This window comes from Pezoporus occidentalis, unplaced genomic scaffold (assembly GCF_034315485.1).
Source record: "Pezoporus occidentalis ecotype Australia unplaced genomic scaffold, CSIRO_AGI_Poc_V1 ctg51, whole genome shotgun sequence".
NCBI classification, from domain to species: domain Eukaryota; kingdom Metazoa; phylum Chordata; class Aves; order Psittaciformes; family Psittacidae; genus Pezoporus; species Pezoporus occidentalis.
This window is the reverse complement of record NW_026915847.1, coordinates 3,596,802-3,623,779: the sequence shown is the minus strand read 5'-3', so window position 1 is coordinate 3,623,779 and position 26,978 is coordinate 3,596,802. Positions and strand designations below refer to the sequence as shown.

Here is a 26,978-nt window from a genome sequence, read left to right as displayed (position 1 = left end):
TAATTTTTTTTCATCAGATATATTGTTAGTTGTTATGATAGAAAAATCTTACAAGTACAAAACTAGTCAAGTACAACTATGAAAGGATGAAAGGTTGGGTCTTTTTTTTTTTCTTGGTTTTCTTTCCCAGCAACAGAAAGTTTCTATTAAAAAGAAAAATGTCTTCTTCAAAAACAGAATTTTTTTTTTTTTTCCAACAAATATTTCACGCACAGGTGTCTTTCACTGTAAGTTGGTTAACGTGAAGTGTTATTCTCATGGCAGTGGCAGATAAGAGTATGAATTAGACGTTTGAAAGTTTGACTATGTGTTAAAAAGCTGAACACTGAAGTCTAATTATGAGATATATATATATATATATATATATATTTTATTTTTTTTTCCTGAAAGGTATTCAGAGAATTGCAAATGAGCCAAAGCTGGAGTTCAGTCTTGGTAAGATACAGTTTTGTCTTCTTCTAATTGCAATGGCCTGTGTGTGTGAAGAGTTTATATTTAGCTGGTACCCTAAAGCTGCACCCTTTGGGGCAGATGTACTTCTGTCTGATACAATAATTTTTAGATTATCTTAACTCTATCTTGGTAGCTTTACCTGTATGCCTTTTAAAAACTGACAGTTATAGCATTACAAAAACTTTGTTGAGTAGTGTTTTTTCCTGTAGGGACTGTTTCTGCTGAAATGGTTAAATGTTGGCATGGAGAAAGGCCTAGCTTTGTCTTGGGGAATTACTGCACTGTAATAATTGTTAAAAGTTATTTTAACTTTTCTGTGCCTTTCTATACATGCTGTAGGTGACGTGACTGTAGTATTTGGACATAGCTAGTAATCGCTATACTTGAGGGATAATAAACTCCCAGAATGATTGTGGTGTGGCATAGGAGCGTGGAAGAAGGTGCTACAAGCAGTGACTGCAAATTAGATGAGCTGTACATCAGGAGAACTTGCTTTCAGTGACAAATGTACCCCAGCAGGCAGAAGTGTAAAACCGATGTAAAGCCATTTTCAGACTTGTTCAGGCTCATGCTGAGCAGAGCTCTGTTAACTCTTGGTATCAGTATTTGTGTATTGCATTTGGTTGTTTCTATTAGGAATTTATGTTCTGTGGTTTGTTCTGCAGCATTATTGATTGAGCCGTTGCAGCTCTGTGAATGATCTTACACACTGACTTCTGCTGCTGCTTGGGTAATAAATAAGAGTAACAGTGTAAATCTCTTGGTTTTGACTGATATTCGTGGTTAATGTCTTAAGTCGGGGATATTTGGCAGTATAGGGAATATGTAAAGCTGATTCTTAGTGTCTTGGTCCTAAAATAGTACTATATATTTAAGTGTAGTGCATTTACATTGGGGGAATCCCCTTTCAGTGGCTGCATGGTCCATGGAAGACTTCAATTTTGTCCTAACAGTTAGAAATCTTCCTGGAGTGTCAACATATCCATGCCAACTTTCCTAGCCCCAGCCACCCCACTCACCACTACTGTGCTACTTATATGTTTAATATACAGGTATGCAGCAAACACCTTTCTGATGAGTGAGACAGGAACAGTTTAGCTGTGAAGTATGCATATGCTGTTTGGCCCAACCAGCTAGTTAAAATACCTCTTGCAAAGGCAGCCAGTCAAGATGTCTTTTCTGCTGTTCACCTGGTTATTGACAGAGGTGGAAGGGACTCTCATTCTGACAGGCTGGTCTCTGCATCTGGGAAACGTGACCTGCCTTGCTGTGCCAGCCAAGCTGGATAGCTGCCCCTTGGCAGGATCTTGCCTTTTGAAGGCTTGGTTTATGTCAAATTAAAGACTTGACTTTAGCTTTAGCTAGTCAAGGACTTTGAAGATCTCTCTGTGAAGCAAACCAAGGCATGGTAAGCTGGGATGAGAAAGACATTTGCTTCAAGCAAGCACATTGCTGCAATGGTTGCTTAACTTGTGTAACTAAATCCTGGGGCTCTGTAGAGATGTTTCAATTTGATTAGACTGGTCTTTAGCATTTAGAATTTGGAAGGCAAATCTAACAGTTGCTAACCTATAATACTAGTTTCTAGTCCTGAAAGAGTTGCTTATATCTATAATTTTGTTCATATGCGTTATATGAACAATACTAAGTAGCATATGATATATGTATGTAAATAGACATTTGCTTGTGCCAGTTAATATATACATTTTTTAACTATATTAAAAAGTTGACAATTATCATATAATTGTAGTTTGTAACTCTTCTGAAACACTCTGGAAAGTGTTCTCTTTATAAAATGCCCAAAATATTGTCTTCCTTTTATTTTAAAGGTTAGTAAAGTGTTTTGGGTGTTTTGGTGATTGTTTTTGTTTTGCATGGTGGTGGTTTGGTTTTGGTTTTAGTTTCTTGAGGTTAAAGGAAATGATAAAAATCTTCTGAATTATAGCTTCCCAATGCAATATACTCAGCACTTTTGGGATTCTACCTGATCTTGTAACATTCCATATTTTGTAGTCAGATCTTGCTTTAGACTAAGATTTTTAATTTTTGTATTCCTGAGGACTCTGGAAATATGGCTGTTTTTTGAGCCTTATAACTGTTGGGAAGTTTTACTTTTCAAACTTCTTGTTTGGCTTTTCAAGTCATTCTGTTCTGCATGCTGTTTTGTGAAGCACTAAGAGGTAGCATGTGTCAGTCTGTGCAGGTGAAGTAGAGCGAAGGAATAGAGCAAAAGGAATAAAGGCAGATCCTGGGCCTAAATAAAGACCTAATCTAACAAACAGTGAAGCTGGTAAGAATTTTTCCCATGACTTTGAAATGCACAAAGTCACTTCTTTTATAGATGTTTATTTTGGAGTTACTGTTCTTAGTTGCTTCTAACATCCCAGCCTTTGAGTCCCAGATCTAACTAAATACGGTTGTAGGTTCCTGACTTTGCATTGGTTTCACTGTACCTACTTTATCAGAACTGAGCTGAAGCATTATGTAATAAGTTATGGGAAATAAATTATATTCTGCATGTTGGTAAACACTATTGTGAAGAGCTTCCACCTCTAAAGGTAGTTGCATTTACTTGATGGGAAATTGTCAAAACACCACAAGAAAACTCAATTAAAAAAAAAAAAGAAGCAGCAGGGCAGAATGCACAGTTTATTGTCAAAATGCTCAAACATGAAATCAGTAGTGAACATGATGTTAATATGGAGAAATAAATTTGAAAAATGGTCTAAAAGAAAAGTTTGTTACTCTACCAATGACCAATCGAATTCATTATGACCCACTACAGTGTGTTTGAATTTGTCTAATTGACTAGAATTGTTAAGAGAAAGCAAAGGATATTGCAGTTGTGGCTGCTAAGTATAATAATCTAGAGAACTGTAGAGAAAGGAATGCCTCTGCACACGTTATAAGCATATTCAGGTACTAACTTCAATGAAAGCACCTGTCCAGCATCTGCAAAAGCTTTCAGTTCCTTGGGAAGTACGTTAGGGCAGTGAAGTCTAATGGACTGACCTAATGTTGCACAGCCTCTAGGTACATTTCAAGGTACAGAATAATGTAACCCGTGGTTACATCATTTTGTTAAATCTCATTAAACAATGCACAACTCACAGAAAACTTCAACAAGTAGTTGAATGAATTAAAAATTAAAATTTGGGGGATATTTATTTTTTCATTTTACTGACTAGTGGATTTGACAAGAGCTGTCTAACTGTAAATGCAGAAGTATTTATTCTTTACGGTCTTATTTTCTCAGAATAATATTGTGATGGCATCTTTTGAAAAAGGTCTTGAAGCAGATTTACCTCTGTGAACTTAAATGGTGTATGGATGTTGCTCAAATACCATGATTAAATGATTTTTCCAATTCTGAAACATAATCTGCAGCTTTTTCAGCAGCAGTTGTACCTAGAAGAGTGATAAGCAGAAGTACTTTTTTTTTTTTTTCTTTTTCTTTGTCCATACCATAAGCCCAGAGTCAGAGTCCTGGTCCTAGCAGAATTTTCCTTTCTAACCTGGTTGTCATATTATGAGTTGGTGAACAATTGATACTTTGTTCTGTTAGCCAATTAAAAAACAATAAATTACATTTTTTGTTAGATTTAAAAAGTGATCCCTTCTCCATGAATTGAATTGAAAGTGATGCTTTATGCTGAGGGTGTATCCCTCAAAAAAAGGTCAAATGTTGACCATGTTAGCAACAGTATTAGCAAAAATATGAACGTGAAAGGTGGGTTTGTGCTTTACTAAAATGTTATTTTTCTGTTTACATTTCATCGTTTTTTGATGACACAGTTTAGTGAATTTTACATGAATTTGCTCTAGCCCTACACAAATTTCATCTTACACCAAAACAGCTAGTCAGGTTTTCTTCCTAGTTTTACTAATGTTAAATTTTACTGATGGAACTACCCTTACTTGACTGTATTTGAACTATCAGGAGAAAGTGGATGACAGCCTTGTAAATATGAATGTGTATAAATCAGGGCTGTTACTAAGGGAGATTTTAAATCTCATAGAATAATATTTCTCACAGCAACACATGTTTTAGTATAAATTGTTATCTAGAGATAAATTTTGAATAGCTATTGCTAATCTCTTTAGCAAGGGGTTTGTAGATACCTGAATTTGAAAAGCTATTTAACAGTTGAAAGGATTTTATTGGAATTTAACCATTCTGAGAGACAGGGTTTTATCATCTTAGTTCTTGAGCAATGCAGCAGATAATAGGATTAAATTCTGTCAGAAATGTGCAAATTCTGGAATCTTGTCAGAGTTAGCAAAGTGCTATATTTACAAGGCCAGGGAGGAAGGAACATAAAACTAGGAAGGACCTTCCTTTTTAACATCATAAATAAAACTGGTAGGCTTCTTAGTAAAATCAGTTTCTTCTTGATATTGAAATTGGTACTTCTGTCTACTTCACATTTTTCTCATAGACTACATAAGTATTGTCTATTGTGCAAAATTCCTTCTATTCAGAATTTCAAAGGGATAAGGTTGTGTCTATGCTGAAAACTGTAAAGTTTTCTGTGAGGTTGGCTGCTAGATCAGTGCCGCATTGGTGCTGGGTGCTGGGAGCAGATTAGTTATAACAGCTCAGTTTTAGTGTGGTTCATCTACCTCATTCCTTACCAGTAAAGGTACTTGTGCTGCTTTGCCTGAACTAATTCTAGGTTCTGAGGTAAAATGCTCAAAGCAATCAGAAACCTCTAATATAACTTATAAGGTTTATTGAAAGTTACTTATGAAAAGGGTTCCTGAATTAGTTAAGAATTTGTAGATGTAGGTGGAGATATAATGTGATTCTGTGAAAATTGAGCTATCTTAATAACTTTTCTCACATAGATTAAAACAAACAAACAACTCAGTATGGACCATAATTTCTCCTTTAGTATTTTTCCAAGTGCAGTGCTTGGCTTCTGAAGTACTGGGTGTTCTGGTGGATGTGACAAGGACTTTTAAATTCTGATGAAACTGAAAATGTGTGTTTCCAGGGTATTTTTAAGGTAGTTCATAGGAATATAAGATTAATATCATTAAGTTAGAGAGAAGTTATTTTTGGCACATGCTGCTGCTCTTTTTTCTTCATCATTTTTCTCTTCCTACTTTTCCCCCAAATTACACCTCCTACCGTGCATACTTTCTCCTATTTGTCTTGCCAACATATATACTCTTTCCATTTAAGTTTTTGAAGCTTGTTCTCTCAAATGAGTCTCTTCAGATTCCCTTCATGCCTCCCACATAGGTCTCTTAGACCTTGTACTATGAGATTTGATTTGGGGGGGTGTGTGTGTATGTGCATGTATGGGCGTAGCCTACTACACATTCAGTCTTTAGGATGCTGGAGTGGGAGAACAGAGCAAGTGGCAGAGCTGTGTGAGATCCCAGTGGCTGAGCTAGGAACAGAGAACAGTGCCTTACCTAGCAATTCTCTGCTATGGAAGGAGTTTTTATGGGCTTCCTAGGTGGACTGGCATTTAGCCCACTCCCCTTTGCATGACCAACACATCCACGCTTTTATGTGACCTGATGGCTTTGTGCTTACCTGATACATAATGAGTCCATGAGTGATTCCACTGCGGTTCCAGGAAACTGGTCTGAATGAAAAGGACTAGTTACTTAGAGTCATTTCTATTGCAGATGTTTATGCACAGAGAGCAACAAGCCAAATAAGGATGAGTTATTCCTTTGTTCTTACAGAAAGCTCTGTAAGACTTCCTTACCTACAACAGAAAATTGGATGGCAGTCCTGGCATTGCTGCCTTCTTACAGCCTTTCTCTACCTCCCAGGAAGCTGACATTTTAACTATTCAGGATGTAATTGATTTTTTTTTTCCTTCCTTATTTATTTATTTATTTATTTTTAAATTCCTTAACCATACTGTTGTCAGGGGGCCTTAAGAGGCATATAGTGGCTGCAGATGCTTTTCAGCAATAAATGTTAGTCTACTCCATAGCTTCAATACTAGAAATAAACTACTTTTTCATAAATCTTTTAAAACTACAATGCTTCTCCTAGTGGAAGGGTTTCTTGAGGTTGTTTTTTTTTCTTTTTCCATCAAACTGCAATGTCTAGTAGCATTAAAGTTTTAAGCTTTATTTCTACTTAAAAAAGAAATCGTGTATGCCACTGAGACGTTTTTAGTATTCCTTGTTTTATGCTTCAGTGGCTGAAATCGTAGTTTTCTATGCTGCTGTCTGATGTCCCTTAGAGTCATGGGATTTCTTCCAGGAAGGTATGAGAAATAGCTTGTATTTTGGAATTACTGGACAGTCAGCCGGGATGCCAAAAGTAACACGATTCAGGGACTGGAGATTAGTAAGGAACTGGAGCATCCTTCATACTGGGAGAGGCTTGCACCGCTCAGCCTGGAGAAGAGAAGGCTCATGGGGGATCTTATCCTTGTGTCTAAATACCTGGTATGAGAGATTGAGTGTGAGGGAGCCAGACTGTTCTCAGTTATGCCTGGTGAAAAAACAAGAGACTGTGGGCTGAAGATAAACCCACATGAAATTCAATCAGAACACAATTCCCCATACACAGACATTTTTATTTTGAGGGTGGTAAACGCTGACATAGGTGATGTAGGGAAGTTGGGAAGTCTCCATCCTTGCAGATGGTCAAAACTCAACTGGACGCAATCCTGGCAACCTGCTGTAGCTGATGCTGATTTGGGAAGAGGGTTGGACTAGTTGAAGCTCATTCTCATTCTGAAGTTCACTGAGCTTCAAGGGAAGACTGATCCTGAGATCTATGTGGCAGGGATTTGTCATGTAACTTGCCAGTAGGATTTTCTTAGTGGTGGGCTTGCAATGGACTCTTGTCTCAGGCTGTACCATATGTTGATAATAAGATGTCTGTTGCCTCTATCTGTAATTTTTTTAGGAGCTCTAAATCACTCATAGCAGTCTAATTTAAATGTAATTTAGAATTGTTGCCATCCTTGTTGACTCAAGCAGTTTTAGGGAACTTCCATTCTTGCACTGTTACTAAACGCTTTAGGGTATGTTTAGTGTGCCTCACAGAAGGGTATGACAGCAGCCTGAATTGCTTTGCTTTTGGGGCAGAGAATGTGTTAGGACTGGAGTAGAGTAAATGTGGAATTAAAATTTTGTGAATACTCTTTGCCTGAGATAATATCTTATTGGTGCTCATTTTTATGTTTTAGGGCCTTTTTTTGTACATCTGCATGCATAGTTTAGTTTATTTTTTTTCTGTATATTCTCACAGGGAAGACTAACTAGTGGGAATGCTTGCAAAGTGCAAGCTTGAAATAGAATGTTTACTGAATATGTATTTACAGCAGTAGAATTGGCCAGGAATTAAATTGAAATGGACGCTTGTGCCCCGAGTTGAAACTCTTCCCCCTTTCTCTGTGAGTAAAAGAATTTGGGTCAAAGACAAAAGAAGCTGAGGATGACTGCTGGGTGATTAGCCTTTTTTTCCAGTGAAGTGGACCTGAATTCTGGAGTGACCATGGGCAGTGACCTGAATTCAGTGACAAGTGAATGTAAAATAATATATGTAAAATATAGACATTACCTTTCAAATTAACTTTTGTCCCCTCTACACCTTCTTCCAGTACAAATTCCTTTTCTAAATCAAGGTGGGACAGATTCAAGAGGAAGACCTGAGTGTCTGCTCATATGCTGTCTTTTGTGTAATAACTGGTAACTTTGTGGTGTTTAGCTGCTATGTTAGAGGTGGGCAGAATGATAAACCTCTGTGGATCTGCCCTGTTTCTGACCTCTTTCTAGTCAGGTATTCTACTGAGTTAAAATGGGCCCCATTTCTTCTTCAGCCGTCCCACTGGGTCTGTGTGAAGGAAATCAGCAGTGATGTTCTTGCAGAGCGTGGACTAGCAACTGTGCCCTGCCACTGCCTGCCAGCCTGATACTGTCAAGATAGGTGTGTGGTTTGCAAATCTTGACAGGGACAGAGATAGGCTCAGCATTGTTAAGGCAAAGGCAAGTGGGACATGCCCAGAAGCCAACCTGCAGGGATGTAAAGACCTCTTACAGTTGAAAGCTTAAATATCTGGAGACTTTAAATACCCTCAAAGCCACATAGCAGGTGTGCAGAGGCTTAGAGCAGTCTGTTTATAACCTACTTGTAGACATCTCTGTCTTTTTGTGTCTTTACGCTTGACTTTTTGCTGTCACTTTTTGCAGCTGGTCTTTTCTAACCTTTAGCCCAGTCTGTAAAATGCTTCATGAAGAATTTTTGGGAGAACTCTGCATCTCTTTCCTTATGTGTCGTTCTCCTTGAAGATAGTCACCTGGCAATTGCAAAAGAGTACAGATCACTTGGGTGACAAAAAGCAAATTGATTATTTACAGGCTACAGTGGTTATGTTCATGCTTCCTGTTGTGCAGAATGGTAATGACTAAACAGACATGAAGCAATTCTGTTAGGCCGATAGTATTTTAACTAAAACATTTTTAAGTAATTCAAAGCATGATAGCTCTTGACTTTTTTGACTCTTATGGTACAGCACAGCATTAACTGAACATTTGTCTTTGAAATGGCAGTCGTTAAATACATCTCTAATTATGCTTGTAGAAATAATTGCAGTAAGACTTTCATGTTATAAAACATTTCCCAGTGGACTTATTTTTTTTCACTCATATGTAGAAACAGAAGTTCTGTAAAAAGCAAAACATCTAATTAACAGAAGGTTGAAGTCATCTCTCTTTTGAGCACATTAGTAATAGATGCATTTATTTTGGGCAGTTTTCAAAGGCATGTCCTGTGGGGAGATTTGACTTGAAAAAGAGATTCCTCTGCAGGTCCTGAAAAAAATGGAATTCTCTTAAATGCAGCACCACAAAATGCCACATGATGTTGTGTGCAGCATGACAAGCAGACTGACCCAAGATGCTTTGAAGGGCTTTGCTGAATACCTAAGAATGCTTTTCTTCATTGTTTTACCTCCATCTTATGTGGATAATAAAGTTTCTAGTACATTTATGAACACTTCAATTATTGTGATAAACTAGATTTTTAGTATTTTTTTCCTGTTATGTGGAATATGAAACTGAAACAAAATAAATTCAACTAAATTTAAAAAATGCTTGACTGAAATATAGTTCAAATGTTCAGAACAAGTCAAAGCTGACACTTTAATCTGAAATCCTGTTGCATTTAAGATTGATTTCTGAGAGACTGAATGAGTACAGAATTTCATTATGAGTTAAGAAGAATTTAATCTTGGCATTCTTTGAAGACCAGAATTCTTCACACCCAAAAGGCTGAGGATTGTTGGGTGTAGGATTATAAATGAACTGCTTTAGAAAGTAAAATGGGCTAGCACTGTTTTCAACTTCGAGATCTGAACACGCTCCCATTGAGGTGAAGAGCAAGAATACCTAGGTCATTCTGGATTTAAATCTCAGATCTGCCAGGGGGTGTCTCTGCAGAGATACATGAAGGTCTTCCCCCCACCTTTAATCCTTAAATAATATTTCTTTGTACAAAGGAGTTGAAATAATTACAATTATTTCTCTGCGAAGAAGAGAAAGCTCTATCTTTACATGTGTCAACTCATCAAAACCAAGGCAGTTTCACCCTAGTATTGTAACGTGTAAATAGCAGGTTTTCACCTTTGAAGAAACTCCTGCTAGAAATGACAGTCTATTTATAGTATAAAGATCCAACTTTCTGGTTTAGCATGCAGCACGTTGGGTCCTACTGCTCTGTAGAAATAGTTAATATCTCCTCTTTTTGAATCTCTCTCAAAATACAAGTTTGCAGACCTTTTGTAAATCTGTGAGTTAACAGAGTAATAATTATGAGCTGGTATCTTTGAGGAGATGAACTCGATGTTGATTTTGAAGAAACTGGCAATGCAAATAAATATAAGTGCTTTAAAAATGTTACTTTAAGATGACATCTGAGTGTGTCACAACAACTACAGTCAGTATGGTTTTTGTCACCCTATACTTTTTTAAAGGCTGTTTGTGTCTATCAGTAGAGTTCTCATGGTTGGGATGTACATTTGGAAGAGTTTAGGAGTAAACATTTTTTCTTCAGAATATGTGAGTAAACAAATTCAAAATGCTCATGGGAGATGAATTCTTGCCCTTTGACACAACCCTTGATCTGTGAGCTTTTATTATTTCTGGACTCTGTCATTAACGTGAAAAGACACAAGTATGTGGTTTTGGTTTATTTTGAGTTTGGTTTTGTTTTTTAATTCCTTAAAAAGGGGTTATACTTTGCTATTTCATGCTGGTTCCATGCTATTAAAATAATCTTAATTTAATTGTCGAAATGGCTGTTTCAAAATTCCCTGAGGAGTAAAGCATTGTCTCTTACTTGGATCTTTAGTTTAGGTATTAATCCAGAATTGCCACCTTTTCAGACAAGTCTTACTGATATTAGAACATCTTATTGTTTTACCTACAGCTTGCATGCAGATTACTTAGCATTTATCGTGCATTTCCTGCCTAGGAAATTTAATCATTATAGGGCTTAAAGTGATTGTTCTGGGTTGCAGAAATCTATTTTCTCCTTTGATTAAAAGTGTCTCTTGCTTTTCTTTGCCTTGACTTTGAAGTACATTTTAGTTTGGTTTACTTTTAGACATGTCAAAGAGCGTGGGTTTTGTTTTGCTGAAAAATGACCTGTGGCATATTGGAGTGACTAATGCTTTGCTTTCCGTTTTCTGGGAGGACCCTCTTTTTAGACAGAGACTCACTATTTCAACATTTGACAGGCACCTATGTAACGAGAACCAAGTGTGAATCAAGCTATCATTTAGCATCCCAATGGGGGGTATAATAAAAAAATCCAGTAGAATCATACAGCTCAATAATACGCTGACTGCTTTTTTTTAAAGGTTATGTTCTGGCTCATTTGAGCACTACAGATGGAGAGTATTACAATGCTCAAACCTTTCTGCTGTGCTCCCATGGGTGTTGGATTTTTAGGAATCTTTGTGAAGTTGATCCAAACTACACTGCTTCCTCTCCCTTCACAGCGGCTCCATCCTTGGCATATGTAAAGGAAGGAACACCACTCTTCTCGGACAAATGTTCCGTTAGACAGTGGAGCAATAGTTTGGCTTCCAAGTCTAACTATTGTCAGTCTTTTGTGAGTTGCAGTCCTTACTGCACCTTGTCCTGGCACCTTCATCGTGATTGCCTTTACTATGTAACATTTTCACTCAAAGAAGAAATTAATAGTTCTATTCACTTGCAGTGTCTCATGGTCATCAGGGCTATGGCCACATGGTTTATTAGCTTATAATTAATTAGAGCTGGCTTCAAAGAAGTTTATGTGGAAATGACATCCTCATCACAGCCTCTAAAACCTCACTATTGTTTAGATGTGCTCGGGTCAGTGTTAACAGCAGCTCGCTTAGGTTGTAATAGCTGTGGGACTCTGAAGGCCTATCCAGGCTGCATGACATGCTGAAGAAGCAGGGTGGAACACTCCCTGATGAGGTCTCGGTTCCTGTAGTTGGACTTCTACCCAGAAGGCAGAGTAGTTCACTCAAAGCAGCTGTACTGCAGTGAAGAAGCACCCTGAAAGATTTAAGGTTGCTTAGAGTTTTTTCTGAAGCTTGTTGTCGGCTGTAGCTCCTGGACTCTTGTGTTGCTTCCTTTACTTTTCAAGGGAAGCTTCTTTCCTTGCCAAGCCTGAAAGTATGTTGTAAGGATTTATATGATGACATGGATTTGGAGTAAGACTAAGCAACAGCTGAATTTTCTTTACATATTAGAGGAAAAGACTGTCTCAACAGTATTGTAAAGTAATACTGCACTCTGAGGATCAAAACCCCGTAATGCTTCACTTGACAATTGGCATAGCACTATATAAATGCTTATGTCAAAGGAAGCAATGTATGCTGTTAGGAAAAAAATGTGGCAGATGGAAAACTTTGAGAGTGACTTGGCATTTTTGTTTCTTTTCATCCTCTTGTTGTATTGCTGATATATTTTTGCACATTTATTATATTTCTGAAGATAAGGACAAAGTTAGGAATCAGCAGAATATATTTTATTTATAGAATATGGAGAAATTGATACAGGTTCTGGTTGTTTGTTATGAGCTTACAGTATAAAGAAACTTAAAGCTAAAAGAAAATAAGAAGTCTGTATACCATATGCTGTTCTTCTGATTCCTTGGTTGGTACTTAAACTTGTAACCACTCAATTTTGGGGATCATGAGAAATCTCAGAAAAATTGCAGCAAGTTTTCTTCTTTATTTAATACTTGATGTGATAATGTTGGGAGAAGGCGAAGGGGGAAATAGTTTTTCACTCTGTTTCAGGAGGTTTAAATGCTTTTGTGGTATTCTAAAGTTCTAACAATACCAAAATAAATCATAGCCTTGGAATAGCAGTATCAAAAATAATTTTGATATGAATATATTTTGGAGTGTAGTAATATATAGCAAGTTTTTGTAAGACTAAGCAAATTTTTTCCTCTCTTTTTTCCTTCTTATTTCTCTCAGCAGAGAACTGAGATCACCTTCAGGTTCAAGCATAACTACCATTTCTGCTCATGGCTCTGCCTGGTACAGTTTTGGACAGAAGGTAGCGATGACAATTGAGAATCTAAAGTAATAGCAAGAGCCTCTGCTTTGGGGTCACTAGACTGCTGCAGCATCTCAGAGTTCTTTGTGCTGTTAGAGGCACAGTGTGCTCAGTAAGGAAATGCAGTCTTTTTCTGGAAGAATTACAAAGATACACAGAGACACATTTTTCAGATAGAGTTTCAAAAATTAAAGGAGCTTAAAAATATTGATCAAGAGCAGTTTTTTCATAACTTAAGGAGCCAGCTGTTATGAGTAAAGCTATGAATTCACTTCTGTGACCTTGTTGCTATTGTATAGCTTAAGTCTGGAGCACAGGGGTGACAGAAGTCAGTTATACACAGTTGTAAATAAAGCTGGAGGAGCATGGTTGTTAGCAGTGAATGTGCTCAAACAGACAGCTTTCATTAGCAATGGATTAAGGCGCTACCAAAATGTAAATAGCACTGAATGAACGGTTAACACGTGTAGCCATGCATTCAGTTCTGCAGTGGAAATATGATGCCTATGAGCTGTACGATGATTCAGTCAGCCTCTTTCCTGAGTTTCTTCATCTATCAAACTGTGCAAGCAACTGGGACTGTCCAGGCTGAATAGCAAAACTGCAGTATGAAATAGGCCTGTTCTAACATGTCAAAAGAATTGAGACCCACATGCAGGATGTGACTATTATTGCTGCTGGTAATGGCAATGAAAAGTTAGTCTAAGTCTTTGTGTTTATTTTACCTTCTTGGAGAAAGCACAAGGATGCAGTTAAGAAGTGCATCTTAATGCACTGAATGCATACTTAATGCTCCAGTACGGTATGAAGCTTTCAGTAAAACAGAAAAAAGACACCCTAAAATTTCTTTAGTACTGCAAAAGCCAGGGTGGGCAGAACTTACTCTGAAATACATCACTTCTGATTTTCACAGTGGTAATTCCAACCAGATCTATTGCTTCATATGCAAATAGGAAGATGAGTGCAGCTGCTGTCTCAACTCCTGGCCATGATTACTTATCCCACCCTCCATCAGCATATTGTATTTTCCTTCTGGAGCAATGACTCCTAAATGATTGCTCTTTTAGCTGCAAATTAAGTGGGTGACAATTGATGTTTTTCTGGACAGCATATTGAGGTATTACTTACAGTGAGTACTGCTAATATTGGTGGTGGTTGTGTTTTTTTTTTCACCCAGATCTGTGTTTGTAGAGATTTCTTAGAGATACCTTTCTTCATGCTTTACCTGATGAGACTTCCCTGTCATCTCTTTCTCCTTGGACTGTTGGTAGAAATCTTCTTCCTGCTGTTAATTACAGGCATGCCCCAAAGGATACTAGTTGTATTACGTATGTGCATTTCCTTGAGCTACAACTAGGTTACTTTAGTAACCAGCTGTACATTCCAGAGAACAGATACGTATTTTATCTTTATACAAGTCTCATCTCCAGAGACAGAAACAGTCTTCTTGAACATTTTTTTAGGTAAAAGTCAGTGGTTCTCTACTGTTTTGTATGCAATCCAAATGTAGTCTTCTGTTACATAGAGATTCTTTTCATTGCAAAGTTTGCCTGAGTCTGACCATCTGTTTTAGTCACTACTGTTAAAGAGTGTCCCTCCTAATACACAGCTTTTTCATGGCTATGTAACTGTGACCTCATTTTGCAATAACATGAATATTACAATTTCTGTGGCTGCATCCTTTGATATTTAGTGTATTACAGTAAATTTTACTGGGAGTCCACATTGCAAATTGTTGTTGGAATAGCTTCTCTGTTCTTTTGGTCCCTAGGTAGAAGTGCTCTTGAGCAACCAGCAAACTGAAGCATTCCTCTGAAATGTGAATGGGACGGCCAATTAGGAATATTTATGATAAACTAATTAATAATATTTATTGTGGAGCACTATCTGGAGGGGTGCTCATTAACATCTTTCTGTGTTAATACCAGTCCCCAGATGTTTCTCTCATTTGCTTTCAGGCATGTTTTGCCATGCAAAGAACACATCTTTGTCCTGTTCTCATCCCTCTTGCAGCTGTATTTACATTCCTACTTCAAAAGTATGGCCAAAGCCTTTCCTCTGTGTTCTAAAGTTGGATTATTCCTAAGCCTTTATATGTGCCTTACTGAAGGTATTCTTTTCAGCAAGCTTGGTTAGTGCTGTGTGTTCGCAGCAGAGACAGAAGCAGTGGTGGTGTGCCCTTCCTTCTCGTACACCTCCCCATGCTTCTCAACAACCCCCAGGGTGGAGGAAGGAAATTGGTGTACTGTTTAGCGTTCTGCATGTAGCACAGGTCTGAATATAGTGTTCTCTTATTTAATGTGTCCTTTTGCTCCCTAAGGAATAGCTGCACCTCAGTTAATTAGTCTACCAAGACAGACTGTACATTATTATTTATAAACTAAGTTGCTTTGGGATAATAACACTGCTGCAATGCCAATGAAATGAAAAAAACTCCAAACAACTTTTGAACATTATGTTCACATATACATGTGTGTGAGACACACAGGCTTCTCCCATGACTCTTGTCCTCAGATACTACTAATTTTCTGTTCTCTTTTGACAGCATGCAAAATAGTGTGCCCTGGGGACAGTGGGGCTGTGGTGCTTAATTTGTGTCCCTTGCTAGCCCCTTGGAATAAGTTTTGGTTTGGAAAATGGAGAGAGATGAAGCTGTGGGAAATTGTGTTTCTGTCACCAATTAGAGGAAAAGCTACCTTTCAAATTGTCATGTAGGCTAATATATGCATTGTGTGAATCTGTAGTCTGGGAAGACATTCTCCAGTGTGCTGTAGTTTCCCTCACTAACAAAAATAAACATTGCAATTTCAATGCCATTTACCATTTTTTTTTGCTAGTCCTTGGCTTCCTTCCCAAACAGCTGTGTGAATTCTGAGCTCAGGGTGTCTTTCACTCCCTCTGCCCATGTCTGTTTGCTCCAGCTACGAGACCTTTTTAAGTTCTGGGAGATGCTGCATCTCCCCATTTCTCTACCAGATTCATTTATTTTGGCTCCAGTGGGCTTAGCACTTGGAGTAGTGCTGAATGCCTGGTCAGAACTGTTACAGTTCCATGGAAGGTAGATGATGAATTTTCACACTGTATTTTGTTTTGCTTTACCCCTTTTCATTTTCATATACTCACAGGGATTTTTCAATCTTTCTCTCTGTGCTCTGTTCCTCTATGGAAGTAGTGTTTTCAGAAAATCCTCCCAGATCCAATGAATCAATCACTGAAACGGTGAAGCAAGATTCTGCTCTGTTTATATTATAGCCCAGTTTTGAGGAAACAGTAACTAGTCTTTCTCCTCTGTTGTCTTTACATGAGCACACACGCTCACAGAAGGATGAAGAGCACAGCCAGCATGTCAGTGCAGCATAGAAGCTAGTGAAATATTGAATGTGGCAGGACTCGAGAGTCAAACAGCTACTTGTGCATTTTGCATTTACAGCACACATAGTTTGTGTGCGTTGTAATGGTACTGGAATGTACAGGTCAGTGTATAGGCATGACTGATAGACAAGGAGCACTTGTTTACTGGGATTCATGTAAGAATAGTATTATAGTTTTAATAGTAGAACAACAACAGTAATGTTCGTAACAATATTCTCTTTGCTTTTATTCTTTAGAAAAGTAAATGTTGAAGGATGGTTGATTAAATGTTATCTGTTTTAAGGCATTTAAAATGGTTAGACAGTTTTATATGTAAACCACAGAATTTTGCAAAATACATAAATATTTGTAAATATATTCTAGAGCAATTCTTTTTCCCTGAAGCCTTTCATTTTGCTCTATACGTAGTGATTACTTTGCTGTCTTTTCTTCTTCTTCTTTGCTTAATATTTAGAGGAGTTCTCTTCCTGTCATCTTAGCTTCTTTCTTTGGTGATGTAAAAGCATAAATTATCCCTAATACCGTTCTTTCTTAAACATTCATTGTACGCTGATAGGCTTAGAAGAGATGGGATCACCAGGAGAATGGATGATTCAAGCTTCTACACTGAGTCAACAGTCACAATGAGTAGATTCATATACTTTTGGCATGTAGGTACAAGCTGTCACTTCATTTCACTGAGTTTTGTTGAGGAATTTTTTCAGAATTAATTCAAGCATAGTAAAGTATTAGTGTGACCTATTATATGGTCTGCTTGGCTGTAGGTTATGATGGGAAATGCATTGACACTGTTACCTGCTTTTGCTGTACTATATTTGCAGTTAAGAAAAAAGCCTTAGCAAGCCTTTAATGTTTGTGTTTTCAACAGTTTCTTTTTGAATAGTATGTCAATAATGCCCAGTGGATGTGTTTAAATATATAACATGTAGCTGGAGTTCCACTTCCACAGCCACGTAATGTTTTGCTTTTTCCGAAGTGTGTTGGCTGTTTTTTGAGAAGCCTTAAGATTTTCAGAGGTACTGGCAGTAAAATAGTTCAAAGGGCAGTAATGCCATGTGGGGCTGTGGAACTTGCCAGGCTATAAAGAGGATATAAAAAAAAAAACTTCTTCTTTCTTTGCTATCAGCTTAAAAGTAGTCCTTATGTTGTGTTAAATAGTTCAGTTGGGCTGTTTTTAAGGGAAGTGATGCACTGTGCTCAAACTAACAGATTCTGTGTCATACCAAATCATTTCTCTGCCAGCATCAACCTTACCGAATATCCCCTCTAACTGAAGAAATAGTTGTGAACAGCAGTAGCACAATGTCACAATAGAGACAAAGTAGGCAGAGGTTTTATTTAATTTCATTTATCCTTCTGCCCTAGGATTTTCTAAAGAGTTCTGGTACTTTGTGCTGATACTCCCCATTGGAGAGATACAAGTGAATTATCTTCATGTCAGCTGTACCCAATGAAATTCTAGATAGTGTTACTAAGCTGCCTTCTTGCAGGAAAATGATCTAATGACTGGATTGTCCTGCTATCATAGAAATTAGTCGTCGCCTATGCTCAAATATCACCAAGGTGGTAACCACTTAGTGCAAATCATCTTCCTATTGTTGAAGGTTTGTCAATAGGATAAAAGCCTGTGCTATTGGAATTAGTCACACCTAGTTTATGTATTTGAGACATCCCACAAGTAAATCAAATTATTATTTATGAGGGACTTATCTCCAACATACTCCAGTACCTTTTACAAGAGTTCAGCTGCAGGGTTCCTGCCAGAGTCACTGGTGGAGTTTTGGGGAGATTTATTTTAATTTTTCCTAAGTTTCCTGTCTCTTGTTTTCCCTTCCTTTTTCCCTTCTTTTTTCCTTTTTGTCTTATCCTACTTGTACCACCAAATTATGATAGGGTCAGTTTGAGACTGTCTATCAAGAGATTACATTGGGAGTTTGGGCTAAAGCAAAAGCTTCAAAATGCTCAGTGAAGATCAGATTTAGTTGCTTCCTTTTTCCCTTTTAACTGTTATGGAAGGAGTGGTAAAACCTTCAGCCAGTTTTCCTTTTATTTCCTCAAGCAGCAGGCCCTAGCCCCCCCACTCAAAAAAAAAAAAAAAAAGTATAAACCAAGCTGAGTTGGCCTTTTGTATGTATCAGAGCTTTCCTTGCCTTGACTTCTCATCAGGCCAGGTTTGCTTGCTGTGAAGATAATCACTCATCTTTCAAAACGCTAAAGGTCAGGTGCACTTGAGGAAGCCCGTGGTTGGCAGTGACTCCTAGAAAATTTCACAGCATTTTCTTGACAATTAGCCTCTCCAAACCCATGGGGTTTGCTTTCCTTTCCTCTGGATTCTAAGTTCCCAGTGTAGTGTGATGCTCTGCGGAAAGCACTAGCTAGGTGCTATCACAGTATTCACTGTTGTGTCTTCTCTGCTGAAGAATGTAAGGTGAATGGGTTTTGCTTTTGAACCAATGCATGCCTCGTTAGTCTACATCCCTTCTGCAAAACAGCTAATGGGGCACTTGTTTCTTTTCTCCTTTTCCATTTTGGTGCTTTCATCCTTTTGGTTAGAAGGGATGAGGTGTATTAGTCTAAAGAGTGAACTCAGTCACCTGCATTAGTGAGCCCAGGGTAACAGCAAATTATTAAACAGGAGCTGAATTTCTCTATACTTGTTTGCTAGAATAAGGTTTAATAATGATGTGACATAGCCAGAATACAATTATTCTTCTAATTTATATGCCAGACAAAAGAATTGGTTGTTTTGCTGTCTGCTTTTAGTTACGTAGATTTTTATTCAGTGATTAATTCTACTAAAAAGTTCCTAATGTAGTATCAGACTGTGTAAACTAACCTAATCACTGAGAGCATTTAACTAGTTTAGAATGTGTTTAAAATGGTTGTGTACTGTGAAAATTGTCAGACAAGAGATGATCAAATTAGGCTGCTAAGGGAGATTTTGTGGCAAATGGAGTAAGTACTTATGTTTACATAATTACCTAATGTTGCAGTGTGTGTAAGTGTGTGTGTATGCGCACGCACATTCATATACTGGGGCTGATGAGCCTCTGGCACGGAGCTTTGCAGAAGCTGCAAGTATTTTTAGTGGAAACGAAATCTCAGTTCAGTGCTGCAGCATGTGACTTCCTATTTCTGTCAGTAACTTCCAAGGGACTTCCTCTGTTAAATCGGCTTGTCTCTAGAGATCTGATCTGGAGCCGGCGCTTAGTCTGCTTTGTCCTGTGCCTGTGACAGCTTTTTCCCAGAGTTTTCTTTTGAGAATTTCATTTTTATTTTGTACTGTCTCCAGCATGCAAGGATCTAGTGACTGCTACCCGTGATCGGAAGCTGAATACATTCGTACAAGTCTCAGTGCTATATCCAGCAGAGCACATTTTGACGAGGTATTCAAGCACTGAAATCGTGGAGGTGAGAGTCTTTCTTAATTCAATTAACATGTTGATTAATAAATAGCTCGTTTCTTCCTTAGAAAGGGAATGAGAAATAAAACAAGTTAGTGCATAGTCTTAGGTAAGACAAGCACACTCTGGCAGTTACTAAAGCATACCTAAGAGTGTTCTGTAGTTCTTGGCATTTAACCAGGATAAACAGTTAGAAATGAACTTGGCTTTTCATTAAAGCTGTGTTGTTCCAAGTAGAGATGTAGAGAATACTCCGGTTCTCCAGACGTAAGTCTAGAATGAAACAGGGAATAGTTACTGTCATGAAAGAACAAGGCAGTGCAAAGTAAAACTAAATTAAGAGTGCAGTGAGTTGGTAAAGTATTTTTAAATTACAGAAGAACATAGGTGTATTGTATGGTCTGTTATCCTGTTTCTTGTTCTATTTTTTTTCCATTGGAAAGTTGATGTTTTGCAATTTCTAGAAGTAGCCTAATATTTTAAAATTAGGGAAGGAGTGTATGTATGTAATGTCTGTGACTTTATATAAAATAATTAGTGTCTTGCATCACGTATTATATCTTTGCTTTGCTGTATAAGCGTAAGTGTCAAAACCAGCAAAAATGGTTCACAGAGAAAATGAAGTGTGAGCAGGCAATGTAGGTGTAACTTGTTTAACTTACTGGAGAGACTCATTAAGAAGTGGGAAGTCTTATTATAAACACACACAGGGTTTTGCCAAAGGCTTCTTTCAACTGTTAAATACAGTAGAAATATTTCATGAGCTCTTTGTGTGATCAGTTTCAGCCAACTACTAATTAAATTGTTATAGTTTCAGCCATCAACCATCCTGAAACTGCTTAATTCAGGTATCTTGTGTCTGATCAGGATGTTTCATTGCAGACTGTCTGCAGTGATGTTGTGCAGAAGATGGAATATATGTATGTATAGAAGTTGATGCATTTCCTAACACAATGTCCTAGATCTGAATAAATCCCTGAATTTGGTGTGTCAAGGCTCTTAGCTTCACAGTCAGGGTTTAGGGGAGGGGGAAGAAAGGGGCACAGAAAAGCTGTTTTCTACAAAAATTTAAGGATACTAGCCTGGTAATCTTTGGAAATTAACTATAATTAAACATTAGGAAATGATAAGCACCATTTTATATGTTTCATTTAATTGTCTGTGTGCTTGAAGCTGTGATAATAGTTACCTCTTTGTAGAGCTTTTAGATATAATCATGTTACAAAATACAGGAATGTTTTCTTGCCCCACTGCTGCCTAAGAGGGGTAGTGTAATCCCCTCCCCACAAAGCAGAATGCTTAATGTAATACAGGGAGTCTCCATAGCATTTCTGTAGACATTGTGATTTAATGAAGATCTCTTTTTTTTTTGTTTGTGTGTAAGTTTTATTTTTAGGTTATTTAAATTAATATGAAACTGTGGTACTTTCAGAGAGTATTGTGCGAGAAAGAAAGGGATGGTTTATTGCATGTTGTATTCCAGATACTGATATTTGCTGAGTTGTTTAAAGGCATGTTGTTAGTCTCTGTTTCAGAAACACTTAATATCTCTTCCAGTTGAAAAACTTTCCAGAAAGTCATTTGAAACTTTCCTGACAAAGTTTTAAAGTTCTCCAGTTTTCTTATTGATTGGATAATACTTAGCTTTTCAGATCTCTCTGCTGTAGAAGCAAAGTTTTTGAAAGAGCCCACAGTTTCTGTACATCTGCACTGGAACACTACACATTGCACAGCTGTTACCTTACTGAATGTTTACTCATGTTACACAGGGTACAAAAGATCCACTGTTTTTAACTGGTGTGACATTCCCACCGGAATACCCTATCTATGAGGAGACTAAAATAAAACTAACAGTCTACGATGTCAAAGATAAATCTCAAGACACGGTAAGTGCTTTGCTTCATTTCTTGCATAAATCGTGCTGACGATTCCACATGGTTCTTTGGCTCTCTTTAGCAAGTTTGCAAATTGGGGAAATAGGTTTATGTGAATTGGTTTTGCTCTTCTTTTATACTTAAAATGTAGTTTATTTTTTGTTGTTAAGTTAGAGAGTAGAAAAAGAGAGCCAGGCTTATGATGGACCCTTTGCTGCTGTTTCATTGGTTGCACGAATCGGCACAGGAATTCCTGGCAAATGAAAGATTAGTCTTCTGTGCTTTTTGATGGCAGAGAACATATGCAAAAGAGAGAGATAACACCACTGTGAATAATTTTTCAGAAAATGTTTCTGATAATATATATACCCACACCAGAATGATGGTATAGCCTGTAACCTGGTGTTTGAGAGAGATAATTATACTTTATTTTAATCTCTTGCGTGATGGTACCTGCAGGTCTGCAGTGGCTGCTTGCTGTTACTGGTTTGAGAGTCCAAGGTCTTGTGTGTCATTGCTAAAGGCAAATCATTCTGAGTTCCAGTACTGCATATTTTTTGTTTCACCATCATCTTTTTATGCTGAGAAACAGTTACTCTTGAGATAATATATGGAGGTCAACAGGAGTGTTTGAGTGATGTAACTGCTAAATATAGGCCTTGAGTGCCATCGCATGTGCTCCAGGTGATCTAAGACAGCCTTATAGAGCTAAAAGATGTCATAGGACCTATGGGAAATGTGTGTTTTTCTTCTGTGGCAGCTGGAGTCCAGCTGATAGTTTTCTCTTGGGCATCAAAAATGGCCCTTGATACCTGTATTTTATTAGCTGAGCTGCCCTTTACATATCTGTAATTGTCCCCCAGTATGATTAAAGACTGTGCAAACTCATGTCATGACTGTATATGCATTCATTATCCATAAGAAGGAAATTAAAGGCATAGCTTACAACTTAAGAGTGTCTTTGAACTGCTTGCAAAAGTAAAGTTATATGTTTAGAGGATTTCTAATATTTTTCAGGTAGAAAATAGTTGATATATTTGTTTAAATTTTGGACTCTTGTGAGCAACCAGGTTGGATCTGTCTCCTTACTGTGTTGGTTTTTGGTTTGTTTTTGTTTTTTTTAATGGAAATATGTGGAATATTTTAGATGTAGAATCTATATATTTCTTTCGGTTTAGAGACTAAGTTATATTTTCTGTTTAAGCATTACCAGAGAAAAGGCATGTATGCACATTTTCACAGTGTGTATGTTTTAATTTTTTGTTATGTTTTAAGACTACAGGGGCTTAAAATAGGATCTGCTGTTTATTCAGTAGAATTGTCACCCATGGACAGATAGGGGAATTGAGTGAAGGGAGTTTGACTTTGTCCCTTCTCTTGCAGTTTCTATTGTGACTGACAGATGATAGAAGATAATATCCCATCTGTAAGCAAAAAGTGTACTTGATTCAGTTATCCTTGTACTACTACTCTTCTAGTGGCAGACCTCTCTATTGCTTTTTACACAAGGCAAGATCTAGCCTAGAGAATTAATATAATTTGATAAGTTTTTAAAACCTTTTAAGAACTATTTATAACTGCTCCTTAAAATTGTAATACAGGAGTGAAGTCTCTCCCAGAGAATGCTATTAACATAGCTTGTAAGTCACAGGAGAGAATACCTTTTTCTTTTTTTCATACCAGTTATGTAGTTCCTGTGTAAAACATTCCAGATCTATAGTTTATAATATTTTTTTATAAGGAAAGATGTTACTGCTTCGCCATCTTACAACTAGATGTAGGTAAGAAAAAATGTAAATAAGCTATAAGATTTAAATCAAGGTAGACTGCAGCATGTGTGAATGACCCTGGGCCACCCAGGCTGTGACTTCATTTATGCCAATATTTGGATTTCTGTTTTCATCCTAGAATATCAGTAGTGATCTAACTAATAACTTGACTTTCCTATAATTGGAAGCCATTGCATTTTTCTATTCATTCAGGTGACTTTTGAGTCTGGAGGTATATATAGATTTGGAAAAGTCAAGGTTTAAATCTGCTACAGCTTGATATCATTACCAGCATAGCTGCAGCTGCACAGACCTTAATGGTTGCTTCATGACCCACGAAATGGGTTGTGTCCCTTTGGCAGTAAGCCTGTTCCAAGTGCTGTGGCTTCAGAGTTCTGATGATCCATGCTACAGTAAAGCTGTCTTTCTTGTTTCTCAAAAATTGCTGCCACAGCTTATGGCCACAACATGTAGCCCCACCATTTCTTAGCCAGGTAATCCACTTGGGGGTGGAGGGGAATCCAAGACTGTTAGGTCATTTTGGTCATCTAGGCCATGCTTCCATACCTTCCATGAGTTCATACAAGTGAGCACTTATGGCAGAATAAACCTGGAATCTGACACTGCAAAATATTTTGCAAAAATTGGGCAACAAGCTACAGTAATAGGAATTTCCACAAAGTCAGAGCTGTACTAAACCTGGTTAGTTCAGTTAACCAGTACAAAGTAGTTAATATCCTTCATCACAAATATATGCTTATTTTTTCTTTTTTCCTGTGTAATTAAAATGAAACTAAAGGAAGTTAATTGTGTGCATTAAACTCAGCAGGATTTTACTACCGCTAATAGAAGACTAGAAAAGGCAGGGAAAGGGCAGTGGGTGCATCACAGGGTAATTTCTTGGGTTTTAGCTAAACCTGCCTCTGTCCATATGAAAGAATTAGGTCTTATTTTAACCTGTTGGATGTTTACTGTAATACAGAAAGAATTAAATACTGCTCAGTTTGTGCACACATAATGCTAAAGGGAAAGTGGATACTCCCTGGTGAGAGACAACCAGATTTTTGTTTTGGCATTGCTGCCATGCAGTGTAAATAGAAACTTTTAATAAAGACTATGCTATTCCTACTTTACTTCTATATATTTGGAATAAAGAAGCTAATATAGTGTGTTAAGAAGTGTAATTTTAATACATCCGGTGGAGCCATGCATACAAAGCAATGGGTAATGCCATATTCTGAAAAATGTACAGTGACATCTGTTTCTACATCACGATTTTCTTTCCGTACTGCCTTGGGTTACACCAGCTTGAGCTGCACTGTCTTGAAGATTTTGATAGCTGAGTTTTGTTGTAATGATGGAGCTACACCTGTTAAGTGTTTTTCAAGAAAAGTGTGGAAGAAAATTGGAATTAGAGGCTCATATGCTGTTAAAATACCACCTCTGTACTACTTTTGCACAGACATGCTATTCTTATCTTTCCTGTAAGCATGCAAGTTTGGTCTAGCGAGTTTTAAAACTGTCGCCAGATTTATTCTCTTTGAAAATACCGCTTAGCACAGATCGGGTAGCACTGCCATGTGACAGACTCACAGGAAATACAAAATAGATGAATTTGTGTTATATTAAGAGGAGGGAGTGCTTAGTGTCTAATCTGGGAGAGGGCAGTCTTTCTGTTCTGTGTTTAGAATATATATACTTGTGTCCTGCAGCAAGAATTCTGAACTTCGTTGTGTTGAGCAGTGTGGTTATATTTACGGTACTGTAACATTTAGCTCTGGTGAGACTTTTGTTTGCTTGTTTTACAAGATTGGTTCTTCTGTTGCCTCATTTATGTCTGAAAATCTCATTACACTGACTTTTCTGTATGTAAAGTGGGTTTGAAAAATGTTTGTGTCTTGTGTGGTGGGATTATGTGTGTTTTAATGCAACAAGATCTTGTAAAAGCTGTCCTGGTTGACAACTTTCTGTGTCTGGTCTCTGCACCACCCCTTCACAGTTTCCCCTTATTTTCAAGAGGAGAGAGAGACTCCATATCCTAACTAGGGTTACTGATTTAATGGATGTCTTTGCTGTTTACCTTAAAGAGCAGCAGGTAGATATAATCTCCTTTAGATGAATATAAGTACTGGAATTCACATTTAGATATAAACAGCCACTCCAGTGCAATCTCCTGAAAGCAAGGAGAAATGGGATGTATAAAATTCAGTTGAAATATTTATGCATTCTACAGTCTGGTCATGCATTTGTTATTTCCCAAATTTTCTCTTAATCGCTGAGAATAAAGTTAGATGAATTTGGTAATTTTAAGAGGAGGAGGGATAAAAGTGAAGCTTCAGATGTGGAAACGTATGTTATAAAGTCAAAATTTAGATTATTTAGGCTTCAAATTGCATGTCTTTTAACTGGTGAGATTTGAATCTTCTATTAAACTTGCTTACTATGAATGAAAATTTGCAAAAGGTTTTTCTTTGCATGCTTCTTTGTATTGCAAGTATCTCTGTTAAAATGGAATCACACTGGAATGAGTAGGAAATGAAGACTGCCTGTCATTAAAAGATGCGTTGTGAGTCTGGTTGTGAAGCCAAATCTGAAGTGACAGCATTCCACTTTCCCTTGTGGGCATCGATCTATATCACAAAACCACCACACACTTTAGTGTGGTTTGTCATCTCTGCTGAAGAGGCCCCATGGCTTGAATATTAGGAACACCGCAGAGCAGGATGTGAAATGCATTAGCAGAAATAAATGTGAAAGCTTGTCCATCATCTACCTGCACTCTGCCTGTACTGGAGTGCTCTCAGTCCCTCCCTTTTGTGAATGCTAAAACTACTCCAGCTGCTTTTACTTTTTCTTTAAAACTTAAAGTGCTGTTGGAAGTGTTTGACTTTGTTTAGAGAAAAAACACTTAATTCTTCCTTTTCTCAGTTCTGGTCACTGTAATCTCTGCAGGATTTTTAGGAAAATATTGCTTTAAATTAGAAACTCTTAATATCTCATTCTTCTTAATAGAGCAGTACTGTATAGTACCATGGTCCTACCAACAGAAATACATGCAGTAAAGCTTCAGATGTTCGTGTGTCTCTTCAACATCATGTAAATATTTTTTTTTTTTTCACAAATACATACTTGCTGATAGATGTAGTTTCCCTTTTGCATCAGACTATAGATTCTTACTAAATGCTATTGTTAGAGATACTGGGAGGGAGAGATCTTTTTATTCTTCTGGGCACATGCATGTGGAATCCACCTGAAGTATTATTTGTTAGTCTTTCTCAGAATTTTTAAAAAGTCTGGATGTATAAAGGGAAATTCAAACTGCTGACTTTCATTTGGATTTATATTGAAATAAAATCTTTCTTTGAAGTGGCTGAGGGTTACAGATAAGGTTTCATATATCTTAGTGTATCTGTAAGAGAACTGGGGATAAGCATCAGGACTGGGAAAGTTACAGGTATAGACTTAAAGTCCATTTGTAGCCTTACTGCTGTTTGTGCTTAGCCCTTGAAAATTCAATGGGAGGATTTGACTTTCCAAAATTCCTTCTCTCTTTGAATGCA

At 37.4% G+C, this 26,978-nt stretch overlaps 1 protein-coding gene across 9 annotated transcripts in view; it reads left to right on the top strand.

The window, feature by feature from the left end:
• The window catches only part of INPP4B (inositol polyphosphate-4-phosphatase type II B), a 313,515-nt gene that overhangs the window by 125,726 nt on the left and 160,811 nt on the right, over nt 1–26,978 (top strand). For all 9 annotated transcript variants that reach the window (XM_062637265.1, XM_062637263.1, XM_062637270.1 and 6 more), the window contains 3 exons: nt 391–435; nt 19,664–19,782; nt 21,545–21,661. In XM_062637265.1, coding sequence (XP_062493249.1) covers nt 391–435; nt 19,664–19,782; nt 21,545–21,661 — 281 coding nt within the window. The remainder of the gene's footprint in view (nt 1–390; nt 436–19,663; nt 19,783–21,544; nt 21,662–26,978) is intronic.